Source organism: Camellia sinensis, chromosome 4 (assembly GCF_055761805.1).
Source record: "Camellia sinensis isolate YWXY chromosome 4, ASM5576180v1, whole genome shotgun sequence".
Taxonomy (NCBI): domain Eukaryota; kingdom Viridiplantae; phylum Streptophyta; class Magnoliopsida; order Ericales; family Theaceae; genus Camellia; species Camellia sinensis.
This window is the reverse complement of record NC_138964.1, coordinates 97,044,870-97,069,861: the sequence shown is the minus strand read 5'-3', so window position 1 is coordinate 97,069,861 and position 24,992 is coordinate 97,044,870. Positions and strand designations below refer to the sequence as shown.

General features: G+C 37.0%; 3 protein-coding genes across 3 annotated transcripts; all 3 read right to left on the bottom strand.

The window, feature by feature from the left end:
* Window positions 1-14,939: 14,939 nt before the first annotated feature.
* On the bottom strand, window positions 14,940-16,007 carry LOC114296940 (mitochondrial import inner membrane translocase subunit TIM23-2). Its single transcript, XM_028241269.2, has one exon. It carries the CDS (start codon window positions 15,775-15,777, stop codon window positions 15,208-15,210), a length of 570 nt encoding a protein of 189 aa, XP_028097070.1. The 5' UTR covers window positions 15,778-16,007; the 3' UTR covers window positions 14,940-15,207.
* A 3,125-nt stretch (window positions 16,008-19,132) lies between these two features.
* LOC145823388 (uncharacterized) lies at window positions 19,133-21,376 on the bottom strand. Its single transcript, XM_082922932.1, has 8 exons — window positions 20,978-21,376; window positions 20,851-20,880; window positions 20,511-20,761; window positions 20,228-20,434; window positions 20,059-20,148; window positions 19,875-19,961; window positions 19,438-19,779; window positions 19,133-19,342 (listed from the first exon to the last, which is right to left on the bottom strand). The coding sequence occupies exons 1-8, from the start codon at window positions 21,279-21,281 to the stop codon at window positions 19,253-19,255; spliced, it is 1,401 nt and encodes a 466-aa protein (XP_082779058.1). The 5' UTR covers window positions 21,282-21,376; the 3' UTR covers window positions 19,133-19,252.
* LOC145823389 (uncharacterized) lies at window positions 21,376-22,835 on the bottom strand. The gene is made up of 3 exons (XM_082922933.1): window positions 22,347-22,835; window positions 22,158-22,257; window positions 21,376-22,082 (listed from the first exon to the last, which is right to left on the bottom strand). The coding sequence occupies exons 1-3, from the start codon at window positions 22,703-22,705 to the stop codon at window positions 21,432-21,434; spliced, it is 1,110 nt and encodes a 369-aa protein (XP_082779059.1). The 5' UTR covers window positions 22,706-22,835; the 3' UTR covers window positions 21,376-21,431.
* Between the last annotated feature and the right edge of the window lie 2,157 nt (window positions 22,836-24,992).

The window sequence follows — 24,992 nt, the reverse complement described above, 5'->3', positions numbered from 1 at the left end:
AATTGGTTCAAGCCTTCACACTTTATTAAAATTGCACATTTGCCTCAAATTCATTTCTTTGTATATACAAGTACAAACTATTATAATAATCTATTTTCACAAACTATCTATAATATATATATATATATATATATATATATATATATATATTTGTACACAAAAAGAATTGAAATTTCACTCAAAATCCAACCCACATGGTCAGCCACCTTGATATATACATATATGATGTACTTTTGGAAACATATAACATGAATCATGGAAGAATTTTGACTAAGGACTCAAAAATCATGGATTTGTGTTTTGTACTTGGCATCAATCTAGCTCAATCTTCACAAACCTATAACTAAATCATACTTTAACATATAATTAGACCTCCTAATCATCCTTCATTCCATTACATTCAAACTAAATCCAAAACTATTCCATTCCAATGGAACCAAGAGCACTTTGGACTTTTCACCACAAATTTTTTCTATAAATAGACGCCCTCCCTTAACACTTTTACACACTCAAACACATGCACACACACATAATTTTAGCTAGAGAAAAAGAGAAAAGAGCAAGAGTGAGCTTTTGGGAGGAGAAGGAAGAAAAACATAGCAAGCCTTGCCTTACACTTGAAATCCTACGCAAACAAGTAAGCCACAACACTTTTCTTTTTTGTACTAAATACATGACATTATATGCTTAGAATATTGTTTTCATATGTTTATGTATAGGGTTCTTGTGTTTGAATAAGAGAAATTGTACTTTGTTGGTTACCTTGCTTGCATTATTCTTTGTTGAAACAAACTCACAAATTTCTATCCATTTCATACATTATTTTTAAAGGCACACTAAAAATTTGAGTTATTAATGTATTATTTAGTATGTTTTCATCATAAGAGGAGTGAAAACGTACCCATGGTTGTTCCTTTTCTTACAAATCTTTTTATTTCAAATTTTGTGCACAAATAACCGGTATTTGCAGTCAACTTCTAAAAATTCTAAAAAACTGCAGAAAACTCCTCTTGATCTCAATTTTACATCAAAACCTTCCTTAAAGTGTTAACTTCCACATAAAATTGGTTTTATTGAAAATGAATGAGCACTTTGAGAGAAAAACCGATTTTCGTAACAACCGATGAATTTGGACAGAGCTAGAGTATTTCATTATAACTAAAAATCTAAAAAAGCTATCCCACTTCCGTAAATTGATTTTGAAACTAGATAAAATTCTCTACAAACCCTAAAAAGGCCGAGTTCAGGAAAATTCTAAAAATACCACTTTGATAGTTATTTTTAAAGTAAATTAAATCTGAAAATTCGTAAATTTTAGTAGTTTCACACTGTTAGTTGTTTGGATATGCTTGTTATTGTTTATTCAAGCTTTAGTATGTCATCTATGTATGTTTTTAGTTGTATCTGTTTACATTTGTGTCTTGAAATGCCTATACTTGTGTTATAATCGTCATTTTAATAACTCGTTTTAACCTTGGCTTAAAACACTTAACACAACGAGAAACTTAATAGGGGTGGTAGTCCACAACTACTGGCCGATCACTATACTATCCTGTTTGGGGTGACATGCTATCGTGACAACTTTGAACCGAATTGAACCTGAATTGCTTCGAACATCAAGGTGAATATGACAGGTATTGTATCCTCCTTTTGACTTTGAATGATTAGTTGTTGCATTCTTGATGAATGATTACTTGTTTTTCACACCCAACTCACGCACAAATGAATTGTTACACGACACTTGCCCTTGAACTACACTGATCTGATTCCTTACAATGATGATATGCAGGCAATCTACGGATTCAATCACTTACATGAATGTATGACACTATCTTAAGTCTTACGGCAATGTCAACTGTGTTGATCTTGGATCTTTGATATTCACTCTTGTCACTTATGACTGCTCAAATTTTGTCAAAGAGAAGCAACTATAGATACTCCATTTTGACTGATCTTACGACTTTGGGTGCTTGAAAGCTTCCCAATGATGAAATGGTAATATTTTATCCCTAAAGGTATTTGAAATTGTTATGAGCTATTGTATCACCTTGTTTTAAGCCAAAACCATTTTTTTTGAAAAAATGACCATTTTGCTTTTGAATCCATTTTTAGCCAAAACCTAACTCTTGGTCCCACTTAGAAAATAGGTAGGGAGAAAGGTCTGATTGAGTCTGAATTGACGATGTTTTCAAAAGCATAGACCAATTTTCACTTGAAAATGTCGACTGAGAGTTAATCAGGCTTATTTATGCAACAAGCAGGCCTAGAAGTCAAAAAATTGACTTAGAACCTTGTGAACTTGTGGGTTGACTAACACACGATACACCGAGAGAGTCAATTTGCACGTTTCCATACGTTGCATGTAAATCTACATGTCTGTATGGAAAACCTTCACATCTCCATGGAAATCTGCACATTTACATGCATGTACACGTGTCCCTAAGCTGGGAATGTGCAACTGCACTATTTCGATTTGGACTATTGTTGCGTTTTGAATGGGGTTACAAGGAGAAAGGGATAAGGGAACCTTAGCAACTCCTTGTTTTGTCCCCAAGCCTCTCCTTGCTGATAAATACACCCCTCATCCCTTGGAGTCCAAGTTTTTGAGCTTTATGAAGTGTTTTAAGAGAGATAGAAGTGTAAGCCTTGCAATCTAGCCTCAAATCCAAGATATCCAACCCTAACGCAACAAATCTACAATCTAAAGTAGATCTAAAGTTTGAAGAAGAAACAATCAAAGCAAAGTTGAACCTTGAGGGAACTTTTCAAGCAAGAAATTTTGTTTTTTCTCGTGTTCTTTAGTTTGTTGCAAACCAGTGAGTACGTTCTCTAATTTCTCTTGTTTTAAATATGATTTAGTCATGTTTTTACTATTAGATAATGGTTATGGTGTTAGCATGCATATATAATCATGTAGGTTGTTAGCTTTGCATGTTTTTCACTTTATTTTGCACATTTTAGTTAGATGTGTATTAACAACATGTTTAGGTTAGTTTAATCTTGATATAGTCATGCATATAGCCCTGTTTAACCATCATATAATATTCAACATGTTAGATTTGTTATGTGTTAGTTGTTTATTTGCTTTGAATCATGTTAGTAACCCTTAAATCAGGCTTACGTTTGCTTTGTATGTTTAGTTGTATGCTTAGGATCATTGTATTTTATTTAATACATATTTTGCATGTTTGTTGCTTTGCGACAGAATCCGTGTAAGTCTCCATTCTTTCATAGCATGTTGCTTGTTTTGTGCATTGTTTTTCAATAATGCAAGTTATGTGCTATTTAGTGATCAATTAGATGTTTTGGATAGTTTTTGATATATTGCTTGAGTTGGATTATGTTTATAATCATATGAAATAAAAGCCAATTTTTTGGTAAGAAAATCACTATTTTATGAAAAATCCTTGGCTAAATATGATTGTATTCATGAACCTAAGTTGAGTGATATCTTATTTGTTCAAATCACGTAGTTGATAGTTTAGTAAAAAAAATTAGGGTTAAATAATCAATTTTGTGGAATTGTTTAGTCATATAATCTCATAAAATAAAGGATTAGTAGAGGCCAATGACTTGATGGGGCAAAAAGGGTGCATGAATTAATAACCTTCCTTTTTTGTACTTAAGTTCCCGAACCAAGATGTTTGATTATGACAGATTAGTGCCTATATTATGTTTTCTGAGTCATAAGGTTTCTTAGTTTCCCATAAAAATTAAGTGGCGACTCTTTTGATATGGGATTTAGAGATTGGTACAACATGTGTGGAAACACACCTAATACCCAAAAAGGCATGGCGTCTACATTTTTGAGATTCTTTGTGAGAATCCTCGTCACCATGAATCCACATCTAGATTCGAGAGACAACCCTCTTCAAGTGCCCTAAAGCAAAGGGGTGTATAAAAGTTGGGCATGCTGTAGATGTTTACAAACAAGTGCCTGCCCTATCTCGCAAACTTGATCATCTTCTTTCAGTAAGGCTACTCCTTACATATCCCTCATAGCCTCCATATTAGAAGGCATGCCTCATTTTCTTTTAGCATAACTCATTATATTAATGAGTGCCCTGTGGCTTCACAGTTCCTTAAGTTAGTTGAAGAGCATGTTCTTGGGGCTAAAGGATTCACCGAATTGGGTAATGATCCATATTCAAATACCTACAACCTAGGGTGGCATAATCATCCTAATTATTGGCGTCCATAAACTTAGGACAATTCTTTTGCTCCACCACCTAGGCAGAATTTCAATAATTTTACTAACTCACCTTTTACTAACCACCTCCACCACAACAACCTTACCAACAACTGCCTCCCCCTCACCTCCAAGACAATAAGGCTTTTGAGGAGAAGGTACTGCAATTCCTACACAAACTTGAGTGAGTACCACAATTAGTTCACTCCCACTCATAGTACATTACAAAGCGTAAGACCAAAATTGGTCAACTAGCTAATACACTTACATGGAGGGAAGAGGGTAAGCGACCTAGCCAACTAGTGCTAATCCTAAGGGTCAGTATAGGGTTGAGAGTTCCAATAAAGTGGTCCATTCTATGAGCAAGTTCAGGTTGTGATTACCATAGGAATGGGCGATAGTTAGATACTCGCTCTGAGGTGACCAATCGGAGTGACTAAAAGCATGGTAATCAATCCACTGGATATGAGAGTGAGGATGGTAGCAACACAATGAGCGATGATCCACCCTCCCGATCTTCATGTAAGCCACTGGCACCATTTGTGCCTAAGGCTCCCTTTCCACAATGCTTAGAATCGCCCTCACCTTCCAGTGAAAAAAGGGTGTCCATAGAGGCAATGATAGAAATCTTCAAGTAGAAATTAACCTCCTACTGTTGGAGGCCATCAAGCAGGTGCCCTTCTATGCAAAGTTTCTTAAGGACCTTTGTACCCAAAAACGCAAATCTAAGACCCATGTGTCTAAAAAGGTTCTTCTTATTGAGCAAGAAAGCTCCATCCTATTACGTAATACACCTCATAAGCTTAAGGACCCAAGTGCACCCACTATCTCATGCATTATTAGTGATCATTTCATAGATAGAGCCACTGTCAACTTAGGTGCAAGTGTGAACCTTCTTCCATATTCTATGTATGTGGAGTTTGGATTAGGTGAGTTGAAACCCACATCAATAACTCTTTAGTTTGCCAATTGTTCCCTCAAGGTGCCACGAGGCGTGATTGAGGATGTCCTTATCATGGTTGACAAATTCTATTTTTCAATCGATTTCCTTGTCCTTGATATGAAGCTAGTAGTCACCTTTAGAAAGCAGATCCCTGTCATTCTTGGCCACGGCTATAGGACTGAGGTCATAGAGGTGTCATTTGGAAACATACAAGTCAAGCTGAACATTTTTAGTGCTTCCCAACACCCTTCCCGAGAGAATGAGTGATTCATGGTTGACATTGTCGATGAGTTAGTAGAGGGTGCCTTAGCCTCGATTCTTGTTGATGATCCACTAAAGGTTTGTCTCGTTCACTTCAGCTTTGAGCATTTTGACATTGATAGCTCCTTTGAGGAGGTCAATGCTTTATTTGACTCTTCTTTACCTCTAGATTGCTCACCATGGGGGGTTGGTTTCGAGCTCCTTCCTACCCTTTCTAGCATACCGGCCCTTCCATCCATTGTTGCAGCACCCAAACTTGAGCTGAAGTCCCTTCCAGCAACACTCAAGTATGCCTTTTTAAGGTCTATAGCCAACTCAATTCATTACCAGAAGCTTCAGATGGAAAGAGAATCTATTAACGATCTTGTCATTAAGGTATCTAGTTCTCTTGACATTAAACGTTTTGGTTGTTTGAGTTCTTGAATCAGCAAAATCATTTTCATTTTGCAACCCAAGCAAAGTGACGTAATGAATTTGGGTTTTTTTTTGGGTGAATAAAAATTTGGGTTTTTGCTTCTAGAAGTGATAATAATGATGCTTGGTCATGTTTTCAAAGAAGTGGGTGACGCAAGTTTCTTTTAAGAATTGTCAAGGGTTGAAATTCATTTTAGCATTATACAGAAGATGTGAAGGACTTATAAGAGAAAGCATGTTGAGTTAATATGCTTCTCATTCCAACCTGATTTGAACTGTCGTTAGTGTAAATAGTGGTGCACCAAATACATGATGGTTATGAACATGCTAAGATCTTCAAATGGTGTATTTTACCTTTCCTTTGGCCATATATATATATATATATATATTGATGATTCAGTTACTTGAAGTAGAAGTTTTACTATGGGCTGCTACTTTGGCTCTCTGGAAAGTCTCATTGTGCAAGAGTTCATGGATGAATGACTATATCCGACTGTAAGTATTTCTATGATGATATTATTATTGCGTCAACTGCTGATACTGATTGTGATGTTCTTTTATATGGCAAATAATCCAAGTATCACACTGTGATTATCAATGTTGCAGTACAGACAGACAATGGATTGTTTGTCCCTGTGATCAAAGTGAGAGTTACCATAGTTCGATGCTATTGAATAATTTCCATTCTCAAACTTCTTAGTTCTAATAATAGCATGCGTTACAACCCTACTCTGGAATTGCAGGATGCTAAAAAGAAAGGTATATCTAATAATTCTGAGGCAGCAAAATTTTTGGCAAAAAAAGCCGCGGAGAACAACTTAAAGCCGGAAGATTTTGAGGTCAATTTGTTTTTAGATATCAGCGGATGGATGACTTCCTTAGGATAATGTAGTTGATTTTTTAATATTCTCTTCTTTTTTTCAGGGAGGCACATTTACCCGTGTCAAATTTGGGAGGGCCCTTTGGCAATAAGCAATTTTGTGCCATAATTAACCCTCTTTCCTCAATCAGGCATTCTGGCAATTGGTTCTGGTAAGATGAGCACCTAATGTATGATGGGTTGGATTCGTTTTAGATTTTCGTTATTGTTATTATTCACTTTCATGGAAGACACCATCGTTCTCTGTAACAATCCTTGAGCAGCTGAGGGGTTATACCTGGTTCATGCTCTGAGCAATTTGAGTTTGTTGCCTTCAAGGCTGTAACATTGAGCTGTGGCCATCTTGTTATTAATGGTAAGTTGTTGTATAGACTTCCAAAATATGAAATTATCCCTAGCCAGCGTGGTGTCTTTGATAAAACCCTAATCCATCCAATTTTTACTTTTGTGTTAGGTGCAACTGACTCAGAATGTCTGAAATCATTTAAAGGCTAAATTGAGAATCCAGAGTCAATGTTGCCCTAAGTTGATTGACATATTATTTTTTAATCCTTTTCAACTTCTCCAGATGAGGGACATTTTGGGTTTTGATTTTTGTCTTGGTTTTGATTATTAAAAAAAATAAAAAACTAATATTCATGTGGGTGTTCCTCATGGCTTGGCAGATAAAGGGGGCATTGAGGCATTGTAGGCTGCTGCTTTGGCTCTCCGGAAAGTTCCTCACTGCAATAGTTCATGGATGAAAGACTATATCTGACAGTACGTATTTATGTGGTAAATATTATTATTGCGTCAACTACCAATGCTTATTGTGATGTTCTTTTCTGTGGCAAATAATTCAGGCATCACAATGTGAATATCAGTGTTGCGGTGTAGACAGAGAATGGATTGTTTGTCCCTGTCATCAAGGTGAGAGTTATCACTTTTTGTTGCTATTGAATAATTTATGTTCTTATACTTATTAGTTCTGATAATAGCATGAGTTACAACCCTATCTGAAATTGCAAGATGCTGACAAGCGAGGCTCAAAAATTTTGAAGAGCTCAACGAGAACAATTTAAAGCCAGAAAGATTTTGAGGTCAGTTTGCATTGAGAAATCATCAGTAGATAGAGATGACTTCATTAAAATATTGGTACTTGATTTTTTAGTATTCTATGGGAGGCACATTTACCGTGTCGAATTTGGGAGTGCCCTTCGGCATTAAGCAACTTCGTGCTATAACTAACCCCCTAAACCAGTCATTTTGGCAATTGGTTCTGGTAAGATGAGCACCTAATGCATTGGATTTGATTCGTTTTTCATTATTTATTTATTTTTATTTCAGGGAACTCACCATCCTTATCTGTATAAATTCTTGAGCAGCTGAGAAGAGGATCATCCATGGTTCGAGCTTTTGGAAATTTGAGTTTGCTACCTTCATGGATGTAAACATTAAGCTGTGATCATCGTGTTATCGATGGTATAAGTTGCTGTATAGACTTCCAAAGTATGAAATTATAAAACCATAATCTATCCAATTGTTACTTTTGTGTTAGGTACAATTGGTGCAGAATGGCTGAAATCATTTGAAGGCTATACTGAGAATCCAGAGTCAATGTTGCTATAATTTCATTGTGTTTACTTCTTAAAAAACCAAGGGGCAAACATGTAAGCTGTGTATACTATGATTTGATTGCGGGTGGGCTAGGCATTTATGGACCTAATCCAAGGTTAGGAATATTTGAATATTTCTAACTTCTAACGCAAAGAAATGACCATGTGTTACTCAAATGAACCACCATTGGTTCGGATCTTGCTTCAATGAAAAGATCTTTTAGGTGCAAAAGATAACTAAACTAGAATTGAAACTTGCATTGATTAATAAATAAAGTACAATTGACTAATTTAAAGATATTTCGGCTAAACAACTAATTGCATGAAATTGAATTCCTTGAATGAAAGATAAAACTGCAAGAAGTTAAGACAACAACTATGAAAGTTAAGATAAATGTGTAGATGAACTCTTAGTTGAATGTTTAGTGTTAGACCCTTCAAATGTAATCATTAGAATCATTTTTTAGTGTTGAGATGCTCCTATCTCTGCTCAACTATTAGGAATGTGCCAGCCTCTCTTTGTGACACTTGTCCCATAATCCATGGCTTGATCCTCAAGTATAGCAACCACTTTGACAATAACGGCTAATTGCCCCAATTTGTAACTTTTAGTTGATTCACAAAGCTCCTCCACTTGCCACGTGTATTATCAATAAAAATATCCTCAAAACCACTTAGCAAAAAATATGAAGAACAAGACACCTTTTTAGGGACTCTTTAGGAAATGGTGAAGGCCTTCAAATATCTCCCAAATCCTAATCAATTAATCAAATTGAGTTGGTCAACTTATTAATTTATTAAAATCACCCTTAAACTTCACCTGCCATTTTCACTTTGTTGGGTATCGTCAACCCTTCAACTCCCATCGCTGCCTGGCATTTAATTAGTAGAGGAATTGCCACGTGATAATTTACCAAAACGGGTATAACCACACCGGGCCGGCCCTAAGGGCAGACAAGAGAAGCATTCATCTTGGGTCTCTAAATTTAAGCTGAAAATAGGAGACCCAAATATTATTAGCCCAATCGAACATGGAGTTCAAAAAAAAGTAACAAGACTAGATTTTTATTTTTTTTAAGTATTTGTAATGATTGCTTCTATCTTAATATATAAAAGATAAATTTTTGTTTATAATTTTAATAATTATATGTGCGTACAAACAAATAAAAAGTTTGTAACTTATCGTTTTATTCATGATTTTTTTTTCAATGTAAGAGGACCCATTTCCGAAGTTCACCTTGGCCCCCTAAATCTCAGGGCCGACCCTAGGTATAAATGTATCTGTAATAGAGTGTAAATAAAAAATTATGAGGGTGCAAGTATCACTCACACCTCTCATGTGTTAGTAATTCTCTTTTTTTCCCTTCTTTTACCTGCACATAGTTCCTCTATAATAATATGAGAAAATATGTTGTCCTGCTCAAACTAGTAGGGAGCTCAAGATTTTTTATGACCTTAAGCCAAATATTAAAATAAAATGTTTATCTTACCATGTCTTTAAAAATTGGAGCCTTCAATAATAAAATATTGACGGACTTACATATAAGTCGTAATGAGTAAACTTACTGTCTAGCAGATCCTATAATAATTATTTTCTTCAAAATACTATTAAAAAAACATTACTAACTGTTAATTTTTAGCGACGGTTTAAAAATTATCACAAGAATGTCATTAATTATAAATTTTAGCGATAATTTTAAAAAATGTGACTAATTTTCAACTTTAAAAGATTCATCAAGAAAAAACATCAGTAATTACAAATTTTAGCGACAATTTATAAAAAGGCAAATTACATATACCTCCCTCAAAGTTTAGCTAAATTACAAATACCCCTTGAGGTTTCGAAAATTACAGATACCCCCCTGAGGTTTATATTTTCATAACAAATTGCCCCCTGAGATTTATATTTTCATAACAATTTGCCCCCTAATTTGTTATGCAAATATAACCTTCAGAAAGGACATCTGTAATTTCTCAAACCTCAGGAGGTAGGGGTGAGCAGCGGATATACCGATCCGCCAAAACCGACCGAACCAAACTGATCCGCCGCATTTTGGACGGATGCGTGATGACGAGCGGACGGTTGCGGATTGATTTTCTCAAATCCGCCAATTTGGCGGACGGATGGCGAATTTGAGATTTTTTGGCCGCAACCGAACCGCCAAACCGCCAAATCGCGAGCACCCCTAGTAATTTATAAGACTTTGTATTTTTAATTTGTTTAAATATTATATTTGTGTTTTCAATTAAAAAAGAGTTTAAATATTCTGTTGAAAAAAAGTTTTCAACTTGAATATATTTTTTGAATTGAAAAAAATAAACGTATTATTCATATATATTTTTTAGTTTTTAAATGTAATTCTAAAAATAATAAATAGAAAATATGATATATGCTGGTTGGTTTTTGTTTTCAAAAACATATGTAGATGTAACAATACAGAGACATTCAATCTCTACTACTGCTCTGTTCATGGTTTTGGTGATTTGAATTGTTATTATATTTTAAGAATCACAGATTGTAATACTTTATGGGGATGAATCATACTGTGATTGTAATATGTGGATGAGGCATGCAGTGATCATGATATTCTAAAGTTTCAAACTTTTTTTCTTTGGATAAGGCATACAGTGATTGTAATATTTTTTTAAGTCATTGACTGTAATACTTTCTTTTTCTTTTTTTTCTTTTTTCGTTTGAGGAAGTGCACAAGTTGAATTATGTTGAAAATTTATAAAATTTTAAACCACCAAACCGATTCGCATCCATCCGCCAAACCGCCAAACCGCTCAATCCACATCCGCCGGATTGGCGGACGGATGCGGATTGATTTTCTTCAATCCGCCAATCTGGCGGACGGATGACAGATTGGAGGTTCCGTGGCCGCAACCGACCCGCGCCCACCCCTATCAGGAGGATATCTGTAATTTTGCTAAACCTCAAGAGAATATATGTAATTTGCCCCTTATAAAAAATATGGCCAAAAAAAAAAATCATTAACTGTCATTTTTTAACATACGCAAAAAATAATTACCAAAAATTATATTTAACGGCAATTTATTAAGATTTATTTTTAATATGACTTGATAGAATTAATTCCATTAAAACCTATTAATAATTTATCCTAAAATATTTTAATTTTTTCAATAAGACTTAGGTGATGACCCAGATGACTTAGCGATTGAACCATCTCCGGCCTAAACAACTCATCGTGATTTGTGAAAATGGTTGATTAACCCAGATACCTCTAATTCTCTCAAGAAACAACCCCAGTTTAAGTGCCTACAATATGCTGTGAATTTTTTAACTGCTATTTTGTTTGTACCAAATTTACATACTACCAATATAATACACATATATGTCAATTTCCACAGCTATTTTCATCAATTTAAACCGCAAATTGTTTTCAGTTCTTCTCAGCATACATTCAGTTCTTAACCAAGTTTAACCTCCACGTCAGAAAATCAACTTCTCATTTTCTATTTTTTATAAATAGTTTGGTTTGAAAGATCATTTGACACCATATGTTAGAAAACTTCTATTTACACTCATTGTCTCAATACACCATCTGCTAGCCATTTGCTCAGTTCATCACACTACAGAAATTGAAATTTTTGATTTTGTTCAATTCACATCACCAATTTTCATATAATACCAAATTATCATCTTCTCCAACAAACCCAAACCCTAACCCTAACCCCTACCCCTGCCACAGCCACCTCACCTCCTCGTTTCAACCCCCTCCCCAATTGCCCCTACCTACCCACTCCCCTCCAGTTGCTGCCCCCTTTCCTTCTGCTGTCCCACCACTCCTCACCTCGACGAAGTCATCACCATCACAACTTCAATCCCATAGGCCCCCATCGTCGCAATGCACGATTGCTACACCCCCACCCATTGTGACCCTAGATCCACAACCATCGGATCTCCCACTCCCTGTGAGCTCCACTACAGAGAGAGAGAGAGAGAGAGAGAATCTATGGTTTCAAGAAACGATGAAGAAGAAAAAGGAAAGGAAGAAAATGAGGGCTAGGGAGGGAAGTGGTGGCATAAGGAGGCATGGAGAGGGGCAACAAGGGCTAGGGAGGGGGCGATGTCAGAACCGAAGGTGCAACAGTAGCTAGTGGTAGTGTGTAGGTTGTGTACCCAAAAATTAGCGATTAGGATTTTGTCCAAAAGAGGAATTTGTAGGAATTTGTTTGGGGAATAAAACTATAATATAATAAAATAAAATAAAAATTTGGAAAAGATGGTAGGTATTGAGAAAAGGAGTAGAGTGTAAATAGTCCACACCATTCTTCTTTCTTTTTCTTTTTTTTTTGTTTTTTTTTTTTTTTTTGACAACTGTCATTTGTCCTTAAAACAAACACAAAATACTGGATGCTACAATTTTAACCAATTAAATTCAGGTCCTATATTTCCACTGTTAATTGCTTTAGTGAATCCCTGGTAAACATCCACAATCATATATTTATCAGCTTCCAAACTGGTGTATTCCCCAAGGGGGAGGTGATTTCAAAATCAGCATCACATATTGGGGAATTCATCCTTGTATCAGTTGTCAAAATCAGGCATACAAAACTCAAAATGAGTGGAAGAAAGAAAATCTTGCAACATTCCACTTCAATCGATACAATAAAATCCTGGAAGTTAGGGATCCAAGGCCCCCCCCCCCCCAAACACAGATACACCCTATGTTACATGGACTTGGATGTGAGTATGAATATGTATCTAAAGGTTGGACTCATCACACCACAAAACATCAAACTGATAAATAAACAAATAAACACAGTCAAAACCTACTTGATTGGTAACTAAGAACTGCTCCAAGTCCAAAACAACAGAAAGGGTGAATTAAATACTGAGGTTGATCCTAGTTTCAGTATGCTCTTTTACATATATATAGCTTGAACTCGCAAGCATACCAGACCATGCTCTTAACTCATTAACTCAAAAACAACAGAAGATGACAGGAGACAACTCATATTTCAGCATGCTTCAAGTAACAGCCTTTTCCTAATAGGAAAAATATGTCCAACTTCCCATTGTTCCAATGACTATTTTTCTAAAAACTGATCTCAAAAGTTGTTGCCCAAAAAAAGGGAGGTAGCTATAATAATCTTTTCAAAATTTTTTTTTTTCTTTCCAGTATTCGAATCTCTGACATCAAGGTTCAGTAACTTACCAAGTACCAAAGACAAGCGGGCTGACAATCTGAGTTTATCGTAAATATATCTCAGCAGTCTAAAAAATGAATGCAATTCAAAAATCTGTGTTAAATATGACAATCTCACAATTAATTAAAACTAGCCACTACATTTAATTACAACTATGTTAAGCAATAGCGACAGATATATTTTCCCAGAATAAGAAACTTTCCCAGGTTAAATTAATTACCGAAACCATCTAATGGCCGATAAACTTGAAAACCAGACACTCACAAATAAGTCTTTTATATTCGCTTGTATTTGTTCGACTACCTTACATCCAGGGCTTTTAACAACATACTACTTGACCAAGACCCCAAACATAAAACATATTATGTATATTACATTAACTCTACCATTGTTCTGTTTAAATTACTAATGCATACAAAGCATGTCCTTCAATAGTTATAATGTAACAAATATAGCAACTAAATTGATGGGACATGCCAAAAGAACTGTTCAACTTCAATTTGTTCATTTTTATTTGAACTTACCACTTTTGTCATATCATATGGGCTGGGTAACACTCCCTTTTTGTCCCTACTAATAATGTTCATCCCTTCACTTTCAGTTTTACGGATCTCAAATCTATACTTCAATCTACAAAAGATGCAACCCACATGGTTTAAATTACCTTACCAGATAAACACAATTCACAATTCAAAAATCAAAATCCATACTTCATCGGCAGTAAAATTTACTGAAGTACCTAATACTTGACGATATCTACAAGCAACCAACCATCAAGAAGTTTGGCAAGGATCCAACAATATTCTAAGACAAAAATTATCTCCATCCAACACTCTCATACACAAAACCCCATAAACTCCTTGCCTACTCAAAGCCACAAACAAAATCCTAAGATTATTGTGAACTGGCTCCAAAAACAAGTTCTTTATTGAAATCAATCCTAAAAACCTATTTTAGAGCTCCACTACAAAAAAAATAAAACTAGGGAGAAAACAGAAAAGGAAAAGAAACAAACATCATTTATAGGAAACAACTAAAGCAAGGTGAGGAAGATATTGTTTCCATGTTAGCATTGAAGTAATTATGGACTCTTCCAAGATTGTGGTGCCCAAGGAGACAATTTACATAATTCATTAGCAACTCAAAGCGGCATACTTTCCACACCACAGGTAGAGAGGGGGGGGTACTTATTCTACAAAATATTTATTGGGTATACACACTTGAATATTTATTGGGTATACACACTTGACATGCTAGACAAAGCGTTTCCAAGGAAGGACCAACAAGATCATACCAGACTAGCACTATCACCTTTAAAGCACATAATTTTTCTGATACAAAGAACATGCACAAAATAACAGCACAATAGATGGTACTAAATCATGAGTTCCAAACAAGATACAAAACAAAACTCAATACATAATTGGAAGACACATAACACAACAATGAGGAATTTCAAACAAACCTCAACAGAAATCAATCTATCTAAAAGGCATGTATAACACAATTTGCCTGTCAAATACCATTCAAATTATTCATCATCACCACCGCCACATCTTTGACAAAGTACGTTACATATAGATATAGATGGTACGCATTGGAGTAACAATCCTCCTCTATGTCCTCCGTATAATGGCATAATAACAGACCAAAACTCTTAAAAAGATCAAAATTTTTGGAACAATAAAAATTTAAGCATAGAGAGAGAGAGAGAGAGAGAGAGCGCTACAAACCATAAAATAGGCCTCTATCAGATCGGCACGTGTCTCTTCAATAGTTGCTTCCCAGTCACCGCCAGCCCAACCACCACGCCGCCAATCGCGCCAGCCACCGCCGCCGACCTCGGCCCCGACGCCGCCTTGTAAAGCGCCCCTGTGCCCAGACCCGCCACCACGCTGTTCACCACATCGTCCGTATCCCTAATCGCGACCATCCCGCTCTCCAACCCTGCGTACATCAACCCTATAACCCCAGCCCGGTTCCCGAACTTCCGACCCGTGTGACCCGAAGCGTTCAAGATCCGATTGACTCGGAGCTTCATCGTATCGCCGGCCTCCGACGATTTTACGCCCTCGACGATACCTTTTCCGGCGCCGGTGACGGCTCCTCCTAGGTATCCGATTCCGGTGTAGTATGTGAGGTTTTCGCCCCAAGATCGGCGCTGAGCGATGGCCTCTTCCTGGAAGAGAAACTCCGGTGAGGTTGGGAGCTTATAGAGGGTCTGAATCGGGACTTGGAGATCTTGGTAGGGATTGTATAGTCGACGATTGTTGTCTTTGTCGTCTTCGTTGTGATTCGAAGCTCGTGGTTGATACGCCATGTTCTAGGGTTAGGGTTAGGGTTTTGTGGTGCTATCTTTGGTTTCGCTCGCTCCCAAATGAAAGGGATTCTGAGGCAGAGAGAGAGAGAGAACAGCAGCCTAGGTTTGTATTACGTGTAGAGAGAAAAAGCGAAGGAAAGGAAGGCTCGTGTTTCAACGCCGACTATGGGGTTGAGTGAAAAATAGGGCCGATTCAGTCACGCTATTTGACCGGTTATTGGCTCACCCGGTTCAATTCATAAGGATGTTCGCATTAAGGTTGAATATAAAATACTAGCCGTTCACGGTTTGGTTAAAATCGAAAAATCTTTAATTTGTTATTTGTCTGCTGAATTAGTAGATTAAAAAAATTAATTCGTATCCATCAATTAAATTGGCAGATGCAGTTTAAGTATTTTGAGGGATGAATACAAATTAGTTTAACGGTTTAAATTTTTATAATTTTTAAATATAATATAATAACTTGTCAATATTTTTTTTGAATAACAATTCAACTTAATATAATTAAAAAATTATCAAGAAAATTATCAAATACCAATAATAAATATATATAAGAAAATTATGTATTATCAAAATTATTTCATTATTGTTTTTTTATTCAAAAACTATTTGATTTAATTTTTTTTTAAATGACAAAATTAAACCTTATATTTTCCACATAAAAAATATCAAAAACCAACACTTGTCACTTGATAAAAGAATTTCTGAATTGAAAATAAATTGAAAACATAATAGAATATCTAAACTTCTTTTCAATTGAAAACACAAACAGAATATCTACACAAATTAAAAATACAAAAATTTTACAAATTATTAGGAGTGTTCGCGGTTTGGCAATTTGGTTGCTGTCAAACGAACACCAAATTCGTCATCTGTCCAAAACTAGGCTGATTGAAAAAAAATCAATCCATAACTGTCCGCTCATCATCACACATATGTCCAAAATGTGATAAATCAGTTCAATTCGACCGATTTAGACGGATCAAAATATTCACTAAACACCCCCATAAAATACTAGCTTTGTTCAATCTGTTTGGACACGTATAAAAATAAAAATATTTATTTATTTTTTAAAAATTTGAACCAATTTATGTCTATTTAATCTGCAATAATATAAAAAGTTAATAAAAAAGACTTAGATTGCGTTAGATAGAGTTTTCTAAATATAATTTAAGAATAGAGTTATATTTTGAGTTTGTGAGTTTTGGAATTATGATTTGAGTGTGAAAAATTTATTTGGTGAATGAGTTTTGAAAATAGTTTTGAATTGAGTGAGAAATTTTTGATGTAACATATGATATTTGATACAAAAATTTACAATTCATAACTAAATACACAACTCAAAATTCTATTAAGGCTCATAAAAAATTCAAAAAAATTTTTTTGTTAAATATATAAAAATTAACATGCACTACAAAAAAATTTGTTTTTTGCGACGGTAACCGGCCGTCGCAAATGCTCCCGGAAGCCGTCGCTAATTCCTTTTGCGACGGTAATGTGTCTTTTTGCGACGGTAAGGGGGGGTCGCGACAGATGGGGTTGCAAAAGACCTTTTGCGACGGTATGTACCGTCGCCATTAGTTTCTGCGACGGTAAGTGTGTTTTTTGCGACGGCTTTTTTCCCGTCGCAAATAATGGGGGAAAAAATCACTTTTCGCGACGGCACGTAATTACCGTCGCTAAAAGTGAGTTTTTGAGACGGGAATATTACCGTCGTTAAAGGCTCTGGCATCTTATAAGTATTGGCGACGGCACGATTTACCGTCGCTAAAGGTGTCCTGTACATTCAACAAGACAGCTTTTGCGACTGTGTTGGTACCGTCGCAAAAAGCCTATTAATGGTTTTTGCGACGGGTTCTTCTCCCGTCTCAAAAAATTAAAAAAAAAAAAAAAACCCTGCGGATAAATTATTAAAAAAATTAAAATAACCTGTATTAGATAAAAAATAAGTATAAAAAATTGAAAAATTACAGAATAATATAAATACGTACATAAACAAAAATTGACAAATAATGAAAATTAATAATATTGTTCCATTCATAGCAATACATAAATAAAAATTCATAACAATAAAAATTATGCCACTACATAACGTCGCATAATAGATACATAATGTTGCTCCCAAATTTAAATAACATAAATCATAATCAAAATCAAAAGTTTTCGTCTTCATTCGTTCGTGGGTTACAAAAACAAAAATTAGTCATAATCTTGATACGCCCGCATTCCAGAAAAAGCCAACTGCTACTCAGGAAATATCTGAAAAAAACAAGATAAAAATAATTAAAAACCATATAATGTGTTAATATTTTAATTATAGAAAAATATAAAAAAAAATTGACTACTATATAATTAGAAAGATAGTTTAGTAAATAATTTTGACTGGACCGAAATCCGGCTCTAACTCCCAAACCGGGAACCCGATTCGAGCCCCGTCTTCTCCCACAAGTCTCTCGTACCTAGGCGGTCGTGTGTGCCAAGTTTCGTGCTAAACCGACGCCGTTTGGTGATTTTGGGGCGTTAACGCCTCGAATTCAAGTTTCTTAAAGAAGTAGTTTGCCTAAAGTGAAATCCGACTCTAACTCCCAAACCGGGAACCCGATTCGAGCCCCGTCTTCTCCCACAAGTCTCTCGTGCCTAGGCGGTCGTGTGTGCCAAGTTTCGTGCTAAACCGACGCCGTATGGTGATTTTGGGGCGTTAACTCCTCGAATTCAAGTTTCTTAAGGAAGTAATTTGCCTAAAGTGAAATCCGGCTCTAACTCCCAAACCGGGAACCCGATTCGAGCCCCGTCTTCTCCCACAAGTCTCTCGTGCCTAGGCGGTCGTGTGTGCCAAGTTTCGTGCTAAACCGACGCCGTTTGGTGATTTTGGGGCGTTAACGCCTCGAATTCAAGTTTCTTAAGGAAGTAGTTTGCCTAAAGTGAAATCCGGCTCTAACTCCCAAACCGGGAACCCGATTCGAGCCCCGTCTTCTCCCACAAGTCTCTCGTGCCTAGGCGGTCGTGTGTGCCAAGTTTCGTGCTAAACCGACGCCGTTTGGTGATTTTGGGGCGTTAACTCCTCGAATTCAAGTTTCTTAAGGAAGTAATTTGCCTAAAGTGAAATCCGACTCTAACTCCCAAACCGGGAACCCGATTCGAACCCCGTCTTCTCCCACAAGTCTCTCGTGCCTAGGCGGTCGTGTGTGCCAAGTTTCGTGCTAAACCGACGCCGTTTGGTGATTTTGGGGCGTTAACGCCTCGAATTCAAGTTTCTTAAGGAAATAGTTTGCCTAAAGTGAAATCCGGCTCTAACTCCCAAACCGGGAACCCGATTCGAGCCCCGTCTTCTCCCACAAGTCTCTCGTGCCTAGGCGGTCGTGTGTGCCAAGTTTCGTGCTAAACCGACGCCGTTTGGTGATTTTGGGGCGTTAACGCCTCGAATTCAAGTAAAGAACGCAAAGATGCATTTTAGCTTAGAATGCAAAGATAAATTTTATACCTGATCTTCTGGTGGTGGTGTATATGGATTCTCGTCTTCTGCAGATTCCCTAAATGCCCGGTGGCCACTCGATGCATCAGGAACCTATTTAATACATAATGTGTTAATCATATTCGAATTTCATACATAATCTTGAGTGAAAATTGAACTATCAAACAGTTGTGATGTTTATATGGAACCTGTCTGTTGGGATCCACACTCGCCCCCTGTGACACAAGGGCCATCATCTCAGCTCTCATCTGCTGCAAATGTGTAGAGAACTCTGCTCGCAGCTCCTCCCTCAACTCATCCCTTAGCTCAGCACGAACCTGCTGCGTGATCTGATCAATAGTCGATGGATGGGGTGTTGACTGTGATGGCCCAGCACCATCCTTATACACCACTCTCCGAGGCACGATTCTCCTGTATGTGCGACAATATCCATGTCTGTCATGACCTATCAACTCATGGAAAATGGCATTCCTAGCCTCCAAAGTCCGACCATCCTCAGGTAGCATAGAGAGTTGACGATTAAACTCATCCTGTATTGAATAAGACACACAAGTATACGCGAAATTAAGATGGTTGACACACAAAAAATAAACTTTAAATACAATCAAAGGTGTTTGGAAACTACCAAGGTCTGGATAACCTCTGGGTCATCTACTCTACGTGTCATAAGCCAAACATTCATCTTATCAGTAGACTCCCCCTTACTGGTCATCTAAATTTTTTTTTAGAAATATGAAAATTAGAATCCAAATAATTTGCAAATATACAATGTTTATTTATATAGAAAAATAAAACAATAAAATGTAAACCTCATGCCGTATCTGAGAGAAAGTAGTACGCCCTGTGGTATGAGCTATGCCGTGAGCTCGCCGATTTTTAGCGTTCCTACTTGCAATTTTCTATAACAAGTTCAACAAATGTAAGTATGTAAATATGATTTGTATGTTTACATATCATAAATATAACGTAATTGTATACCTCAGCATCGGAAGTACGCCAATACTCTACAAGTTGTTCCCACTGGCTTGGCACAACGTTCATAGGAACATCATCCTTCAGATTAGGATCAGAGCTTCTAGGCTTGAAATACTTAGCCTTAAGCTTGTTCTTGTGATCCTTCCATATGCTGTTGCAGTTTTTCATGCAGATTGGCTTGTACTCCTCTGGACATATATTCAAATTGTCCTATAAAACACAAAGTTTAAGGCTAAGTATAACACAAATTTGGAATTCGAATTTGTGGACAAAAATATACTTTTACCTTCACATCCTTCCAGATAGCATCAACAATATCATCAGGCACACTGTTCCAGTCAACAAAAGTAAGAGGAACAATGTTACCATTCCGGACAATAATGCCAAGTTGAGTAGTTAACTTGGCCACGTTATCCCCTATTGGGCAGTAATTTCCATCAAATTGTATGTGCAGCTTTTTACCAGTACCCCACTCTTTAATGCCCTTGGCACATCCTCTACCACGCCTAGTCGAGGTTGATGAAGAACTAACATGACCTGCGATATACAATAATAATAAACAATATGCAATGGTAACAACCAAATGCAAATTTAAATAATGTGAATACAAATCATATCAAATAAACCTGATGTGGGCTGTGAAGAAGTCGAAGGGTCTGCAAAATACAATGAGAATAAACAAGTTATATATAATGAGCATAAATAAATGTATGTGTAAATAATTTTCAAGCAAATCAAAGCAAATTTAAATACCTGCGGATGGCTCATAAGCTGATGATGATAGCTGCTGTGGTGCCATTGATGGTGGACGCACCGATGGTAGGCGTGGAGGCCGAGTACATGGTAGCTGCTGTGGTGCCACTGATGGTGGTCGATATGGTGGTAATGGCCCCTCAGATGGTGGTGGCACTAATGGCCCCTCCGATGCTGGCCGATGTGATGCCTCCTCTAATGGTGGTGCTACTGATGTCCTGTTATGTAGCACATCAGACATCATGCGCCGGGGATGATCAGGCTTCCTCTTCCTTCCCATAATAATCTTCAAGCAATATAACATTAATTGACATTAGAAACATAGACAATGGTTTGTCATCAACTATAATATGACATGATTTGAACTAATACAATTACAAAGACAAAGTAAATTAAGAAATTGATGATTAACTACAACCTTGGCCTTAATTGAATTACTAATGTTGATTACATATCAGCCTATTTGAACATCAACTGTTTCCCCTTCTGCGGCTTCCCTTACCCAACCAACTTCTTCATCACGAAGCATTATATTTTCTTCCAATTGTTGGCTCATGTATGGCTCGATTTGTGGATCAGTTGAACTCATATCAAATAAACCTCTTTGAGACATCTTCACCACGACTTGCCAGTCTGGTTGTAACGGGTCTGCAACATACCAAACTTGCTCTGCTTGGGACGCCAAGATGAAAGGTTCATTGGTAATTCGATCATCTCGGTACAACAAATGATTGAAGTTCACCAACGTGAAATTGAAGACATCTTCTTTCTTTCCGTGAATGTTGTCAATCCAATCACACTTAAACAACACATGTTTCTTCTCATTGGAATATCGAATCTCAACAATATCTGTCAATTGTCCATAATAGTACACAGACCCCAGACGAGGATTCTTGTCTTTTCGACTAGCATAACTTATGGTATCTGCCTTCAAAGCTACACCACAATTTTGTGTGGCTCGACGATCATCCATGGCCTTTACTCGATACCGAAACCCATTCAGTATATACCCGTTGAACCTCCTTGCCAGGTTATGAGGACCATTTGCCAATAGAATAATCTCTTCAGAAAGTATGACATCAGTAGTCCTTCGCAAAGTTTGGACCTATTTAACACGAAATGTAAAATTTAAAATGTAGATCGACTTAAGTAACTAGAATCTATAGAGTTAAATACATACATGTTCCTTGAACCAAATGTGAAAAGTTTCAAAATGTTCACGCCGAAGTTGATGATCGTCGACACGAGGCATTTTGAGCTTAAGTACTTCAAGGTGTTTGCTGTGTAGATTGAAATTTTAGCCATACAAAAATTTTAGTTGAAAATTCAATAAAACATAATAAAATATTGAGTGAGTGACTTAACCTACTTTATGAATGGTTGAACCGCGCTTGTATTGCATAAGATGTACCGATGAGCTTGTACCCAAGAAGTATTATCAAGATAAAAGCTGGTGTTTTCACCAGTAGCATGACCCAAATTATCAGCACCACTATAGTTCCTCACGGGTCGACTAGATTTGGTTTCCACATCACTGAGATATTGTGCACAAAAATTCATGCATTCTTCCATAAGATATCCTTTAGCAATTGATCCTTCAGGACGAGCTCTATTACGCACGTATTGCTTCAAAGTAAGAAGATACCTCTCAATTGGATACATCCATCGAAACTGAATCGCTCCACCCAATAACGCTTCATCAGCTAGATGTATAGGCAAGTGCTCCATTATATCAAAAAAACTCGGAGGAAATATTTTCTCTAGATGACAAAGTGTTACAGCGATACGATCTTTAATATATTGCAAATCCGTCGCACGATTCACTTTCGAACACAATTGTCTAAAGAAATTGCTCAATTCAATCAAGGGTTCAATTACATTCTTCGGTAACGATCTGCGAATAGCCAATGGAATAAGTTGTTGCATCAGAATATGACTATCGTGGCTCTTAAGACCCCCAATGCTTCTATCATGTAAGCGCACACGACGTGATATATTGGATGAATACCCGTCGGGAACTCTTACTTCCTTCAACACTTTCAAGAACAAATCTTTCTCATCCTTGGTCATCGTGAATTGTGCTGGTGGTAAATAGGCTTTATTTGACCCTCTTAACTGCAAATGTAGGGGTTTTCTAATATTCATATCTTGTAAATCACGCCGAGCATTAACACCATCCTTCGATTTTCCTGCAACCCCTAATATTGTCCACAACACATTGTCACAAACATTCTTCTCTATATGCATCACATCGAGGTTGTGTCTTATTAGATTGTGCTCCCAATATGGCAATTCATAAAAGATACTCTTTTTCTTCCAACTATGGGTGCGATGTCCAGCTTTCTCCTTCTCTACCTGTCTCCTATGCCTCTCCTTAAGGTCATCCCTATTGTATTGGGTTAAAATACCCTCAGATTCTAATTGTAGCAACATCTCAGTTCCAGACAACAATTTTGGTTTGAGTCTGACTTCCCGACTACCATCAAATGATACTTTATCCTTCCGGAATTTATGGCCAGTAGGTAAAAATCTGCGATAACCCAAGTATGATTGTTTCCTACTATGCTTCAACCAACACGATGTAGTTTCCTTATTGCAACAAGGACATGCATATTCTCCTTTAGTGCTCCATCCTGACAAGTTTGCGTATGCAGGAAAATCACTAATTGTCCACAGTAAAGCTGCATGCATTTGAAACATTTGATTTGTTGATGCATCAAATGTTGACACACCCTCATTCCATAGTTCTTTCAACTCCTCAATCAACGGTTGCATATAAACATCAATCTTGTCACCAGGTCCTTTCGGGCCGTCAATAAGCACATATAAAATTAGAAATGGTTGCTTCATGCACATCCATGGCGGCAAGTTGTATGGAATGAGCACAACAGGCCAAGTGCTATGAACTATGTTCATCGTCCTGAATGGGTTAAAACCATCAGATGCTAAGCCAAGCCTTACACTTCGGCAATCATTACTAAAGTCAATATTCCGACGGTCAAAATCTTTCCATGCAAGGGAGTCAGCAGGATGCCTGAAGACACCATCATCAGTTCGTTCCTCTGCGTGCCATCTCATTAACTTGGCCGTCTTGGATGACATAAACAACCTCTGCAACCTTGACTTTAAAGGAAAATACCTCATCTGTTTTGCAGCTACTTGTTTGCCACCTGTGTTAGGACCATTTGAACCACCATCACCATTTGATTTCCATCTAGAACTGTTGCATATGACACATTTATCAAGATTGGCGTCCTCGTTTCGAAACAACATGCAACTGTTGGGACATGCATCCCACGTCTCATACGTGAAGCCCAAATCTGTTGTGACCTTTTGAGCTTTATAATATGAGTCCGGGAGTTTCACACCCAACGGAAACGCCTCATTCAATAACTCAAGCAACATGTCAACAGACTTGTCCGTCAACTGATTAAGCACCTTCAAATGTAGAAGTCGAACAATGAATGACAAAGATGTGAACTTCTGACAACCCGGATACAATTCACTTTGTGCATCTTGAAGAAGTTTGAAATACTTTGCAGTCTCTGCATTTGGACAGAGCTGGGGTTCAAATGCACGGGGATCAGGCCCCTGTGGTTCATCACCCTCAACACTTGTACCGGCATGTGGATTTCCCATAGCCCCTTGTATCATTCCAATCATATCATCTCCAATGTCTAAATTAGCTAATGTTTCATTCTCTCGATTACTATGCAGAGATATGTAAGATTCCCCATGATTAATCCAATGTTTGTATTTTTTAAAAAAACCATTCAAAATCAGATGCTCCCGTACACCATCTCGTACAAAATAGTATCGATTCTCACACTTCCTACACGGACAACTGATCATCGAACCTTCAACCCTATTGGTGTAGGCAAACACAAGGAATTCATCAATCCCATTAATGTATTCACTCGACATCCTATTTGGCAAATCAATCCAACTCTTATCCATCATCTGTACACATCCACAAGAATATCTCACCAAAGTAACTCTAAATATAATACCTGCA

Bases quoted from the DNA above. Each gene is read 5' to 3' on its own strand.
- LOC145823389 (XM_082922933.1), bottom strand. From the start codon at position 22,705: ATGGAGCACTTGCCTATACATCTAGCTGATGAAGCGTTATTGGGTGGA. The intron at 22,258-22,346 runs GTAGGTTAAGTC...CAATCTACACAG, and splicing joins GCGGTTCAACCATTCATAAA to CAAACACCTTGAAGTACTTA. The intron at 22,083-22,157 runs GTATGTATTTAA...CGTGTTAAATAG, and splicing joins ACATTTGGTTCAAGGAACAT to GTCCAAACTTTGCGAAGGAC.
- LOC145823388 (XM_082922932.1), bottom strand. From the start codon at position 21,281: ATGTTATATTGCTTGAAGATTATTATGGGAAGGAAGAGGAAGCCTGAT. The intron at 20,435-20,510 runs GTAAAAGTATAT...TGTGTTTTATAG, and splicing joins CTATCTGGAAGGATGTGAAG to GACAATTTGAATATATGTCC. The intron at 19,343-19,437 runs GTTCCATATAAA...TGTATTAAATAG, and splicing joins GTGTGGATCCCAACAGACAG to GTTCCTGATGCATCGAGTGG.
- LOC114296940 (XM_028241269.2), bottom strand. From the start codon at position 15,777: ATGGCGTATCAACCACGAGCTTCGAATCACAACGAAGACGACAAAGAC.